General features: G+C 50.0%; 1 protein-coding gene across 1 annotated transcript; it reads left to right on the top strand.

Moving 5' to 3' along the window:
- Positions 1-341: 341 nt before the first annotated feature.
- On the top strand, positions 342-3,650 carry LOC121591375 (ATP synthase subunit alpha, mitochondrial). Its single transcript, XM_041911781.1, has 4 exons — positions 342-561; positions 1,308-1,544; positions 1,629-1,969; positions 2,109-3,650. Exons 1-4 carry the CDS (start codon positions 496-498, stop codon positions 3,118-3,120), a joined length of 1,656 nt encoding a protein of 551 aa, XP_041767715.1. The 5' UTR covers positions 342-495; the 3' UTR covers positions 3,121-3,650.
- Positions 3,651-4,207: the final 557 nt, after the last annotated feature.

Consider the following 4,207-nt stretch of genomic DNA (forward strand, 5'->3'; position numbering starts at 1 on the left):
ATATAATAGTGAGAAACTTCAACAAATTCGATTTTTTACAGAAGTTTAAGCATACTAATGGGATGCTTTGATGGATAATTTGATGGGATATTCAATGTTGGATTACCGGCCATCATGTTTCTTCATTTCGCCATGTTGTTTATTTTTGCCAATTTTATATCTTTGCCTTACACATCGAGATAAAAAAATAAATTATCGCAAAACTACCTGAACAAGCCATGAAATTATGAAATCGATTGAAATTCCAAACGGAGCCGGTCACCATCGCCTGTGTAAGCAGTCAACTCTCGGATGTAAACGAGTCGAACCAATTTTGCCGAAAAGAACAATCTGTCGGACAGTGCAAGAAAAAGAAGACGACCTCCATTTTCACGAAGGAAGTCGCGCAGTTCGTGCGAAGAAGTTGTAGGAACCCCATTACTCAACGACGACCGTGGAACTTTAGGTGTTAGTTCAGCAGTACTCTAAATCCAGCAGCAGCCGCAAACAACAACGATGTCGATGATTTCTGCCCGTCTGGCGGCCTCGGTGGCCCGCAGCCTGCCCAGAACCGCGACCCAGGTGAGCTAAATTGACTGCAAAAATTTCATCACAGCAGCCACACCGTACCCCGGCGGCGACACAGCATCGCGTGTACTACGTGGGGACCCCTTATCGATTGGGTCGGGCGGATGAGAAAATGGTGACATAATCGCCGGTACGGTTAAAAACGGGGTTCAAAGGCAAGTGCAAGTGTGAAAACGGGCCAAGTTTTCGTGGTGAGCAAAAAAGCATTCCACCCACCCGTCGGTGTAGGTTATGCAACCAGGAAGATTTTCACAGTGCCGGTCGCCCAATGTTCCTTTCGTCTCCCCGGTGACGTTATGTAACCTCACTGCAACTTGGTAGGAGTGAAAATGGAAAACTAGTGTTGAATTGACAATGTGTCGAGCTGCGCCCGTACAGAATGTGCTGAAAAGGATGGAACAGTAAATTGAAGCCGAAAAAAAAAATCTGTATGCTGTGAAATGTGTTTGCACCCAGCCGACGACCGACCCTTACGACAGCGCGAGATTTCATGATGGCGGACGCGAATTGACAGCACATGAAAAAAACTAACCCCTCGAGAGAGCATGGAAAAGAAATTGGAGATTGTGTTTTGGCCGAGGTTGGAATGAATGCTGGAACGATAAATGCTACACTATTTATTGCTAATTTTATGACGAAAAACACTTTTCCCAAAATACCCCACTTTTCGGTGGGCTTGCTCTTGCATCCGTTATGTAATGCTTATTTTTTGTTGTTTTGCCGGTACTCTCTTTCCTTAGGTTGCCAAGATTGCCGTTCCGGCTGTTTCGGTTGCCGCTCGCAACTTCCACGTCTCCACTGCCAACCGTGGCGCCGAGATCTCGGCCATCCTGGAGGAGCGCATCCTCGGAGCGGCCCCGAAGGCTGACCTGGAGGAAACTGGCCGTGTGCTGAGCATCGGTGACGGTATTGCCCGTGTGTACGGTCTGAAGAACATCCAGGCCGATGAGATGGTGGAGTTCTCCTCCGGCCTTAAGGTAAAATAAAGCTGGATTCAATTCCACCCGTCCCCCCTTCCTTGCTGCGCTATTAACCGCCGCACGCTCGATTCTTACTTCCAGGGCATGGCCCTTAACTTGGAGCCGGATAACGTCGGTGTGGTCGTGTTCGGTAACGACAAGCTGATCAAGGAAGGCGACATCGTCAAGCGTACCGGTGCCATCGTCGACGTGCCGGTTGGTGACGAAATCTTGGGCCGCGTCGTTGATGCCCTCGGTAACGCCATCGACGGCAAGGGCGAAATCAAGACGAAGCAGCGCTTCCGTGTCGGTATCAAGGCCCCGGGCATCATCCCGCGTGTGTCTGTCCGCGAACCGATGCAGACCGGTATTAAGGCCGTCGATTCGCTGGTGCCGATCGGTCGTGGTCAGCGTGAGCTGATCATTGGCGATCGTCAGACTGGGTAAGGCAAAGCAGTATGCTTTTTTACATTTAAGGAGCTGTATAGCAGAGAGAGAGAGAGAGAACTAAATCCGTCTGAATTTATGTATTTTGCTTAATATTTATTATTCACCTGCCTTCCTCCCCCTCCAACCCTGCAGTAAGACCGCTCTGGCCATCGATACCATCATCAACCAGAAGCGCTTCAACGACGGACAGGATGAGTCGAAGAAGCTGTACTGCATCTACGTCGCCATCGGTCAGAAGCGTTCCACCGTCGCCCAGATTGTGAAGCGTCTGACCGATTCCGGTGCGATGAACTACACCATCATCGTGTCCGCCACCGCTTCGGATGCTGCCCCGCTGCAGTACCTGGCCCCGTACTCGGGCTGCGCCATGGGTGAATACTTCCGCGACAACGGCAAGCACGCCCTGATCATCTACGACGATTTGTCGAAGCAGGCCGTGGCCTACCGTCAGATGTCGCTACTGCTGCGTCGTCCGCCAGGTCGTGAGGCCTACCCGGGTGATGTGTTCTATCTGCATTCGCGTCTGCTGGAGCGTGCGGCCAAGATGAGCCCGACGCTCGGTGGCGGTTCGCTCACTGCCCTGCCGGTCATCGAAACCCAGGCCGGTGATGTGTCCGCTTACATTCCAACCAACGTCATCTCGATCACGGACGGACAGATCTTCTTGGAAACTGAGCTGTTCTACAAGGGTATCCGACCGGCCATTAACGTCGGTCTGTCTGTGTCGCGTGTCGGCTCTGCTGCCCAGACCAAGGCAATGAAGCAGGTCGCCGGTTCGATGAAGCTGGAGCTGGCCCAGTACCGTGAGGTGGCTGCCTTCGCCCAGTTCGGTTCGGATCTGGATGCCGCCACCCAGCAGCTGCTGAACCGTGGTGTGCGTCTGACCGAGCTGCTGAAGCAGGGCCAGTACGTGCCGATGGCCATCGAGGAGCAGGTCGCCGTCATCTACTGCGGTGTCCGTGGCTACCTGGACAAGATGGACCCGAGCAAGATCACCAAGTTCGAGCGGGAGTTCCTGGCGCACGTTAAGACGAACGAGAAGGCGCTGCTGCAGCAGATCGCCTCGGAGGGCAAGATCTCGGACGATGCCGACGCTAAGCTGAAATCCGTTGTCACCAGCTTCATGTCCACCTTCTCCGCCTAAATGGTGCTGAAGTTCCGTATAGTTCCCGGAGCATCAAATCGTTTTTTTGTTTACAAATCCCTTCTAAGAAGAGAGCGACAGAGAAAGAGGCAGGATACAGCGCGGCCTCTGGCAAAACCAACACACATACACGGTGACATAAGATCTTGGCGAAATGATGTAAGCAGCTGCAATAGAGAAAAAGAGAATGAACACGCGCGCGCACTAGGCTTTGTTTTCTGCCTGCCATCATCAGTAAGTGAGCAGAAAGTTTCGTTTTATTAATAGTCGCCCATTTTACCACAAAGCCGAATGAATGTTTAGAATACACACAAGTGCGAAAGTTGGCAAAATAGAACATCCTACCACGATAAAGATCCGAGGGCGGCACGAACGCGTATTAGGGAGACACACGTAGATGGAAGAATTTAAATAAAGCGAGCGACAGTCATTTCCCAGTGGCCCGGACAAACCGGTAATGATAATAATGCTGTGTAACCCACCCTTTGGGCTGTTTAGGACGCTGGAATGACTGAGACAAAAAAATCGAATATAGATTCTTGGTCTTTTTATTTCAAAGTTCAATGAATATCACAACTGCAGTGCACGTTCTCGCATTATCCGGGACTGTTGGCTTACTTTCTTGATTTTTGGTGATTAGATGAAGGCTCAGAAGGCAAGATCATAATTGTCGAGTTCACGTCACTGTTCATGGCGTGAAGATAGTTGGCCGATTGTTCCAGGTAAATTAATTTCATTTTATTGTTCTGCTAAATGTGCTTCGTGGCTTTGCAAAGATCCTAATTACCAATCCTGCCCTGAGCTAGTAAGTAGAAGTGATTGGTATGAATTCAAGACCAGTTCCTGGACCGCTATACGTCTAGTATTAGTTCCAAGATCAGTAAGAGAGCGAGATCATTTACATAACTGTTATGGGTTTCGGGTGAGTTCCAGTACAGGTATGGGTTTAGGATCAGTTCCAGGATCAGTAATGGTTCAGTAGAGTATCTTATATCTAAAGGTCACCTGGAAATTACGCGGTATAGGATATAGAGAGGTCTATAGAGGATAGACTATAGAGAGGACCATTTTGGCCAGTCTCGTGGTA

Source organism: Anopheles merus, chromosome 2L (genome assembly GCF_017562075.2).
Source record: "Anopheles merus strain MAF chromosome 2L, AmerM5.1, whole genome shotgun sequence".
NCBI lineage: Eukaryota > Metazoa > Arthropoda > Insecta > Diptera > Culicidae > Anopheles > Anopheles merus.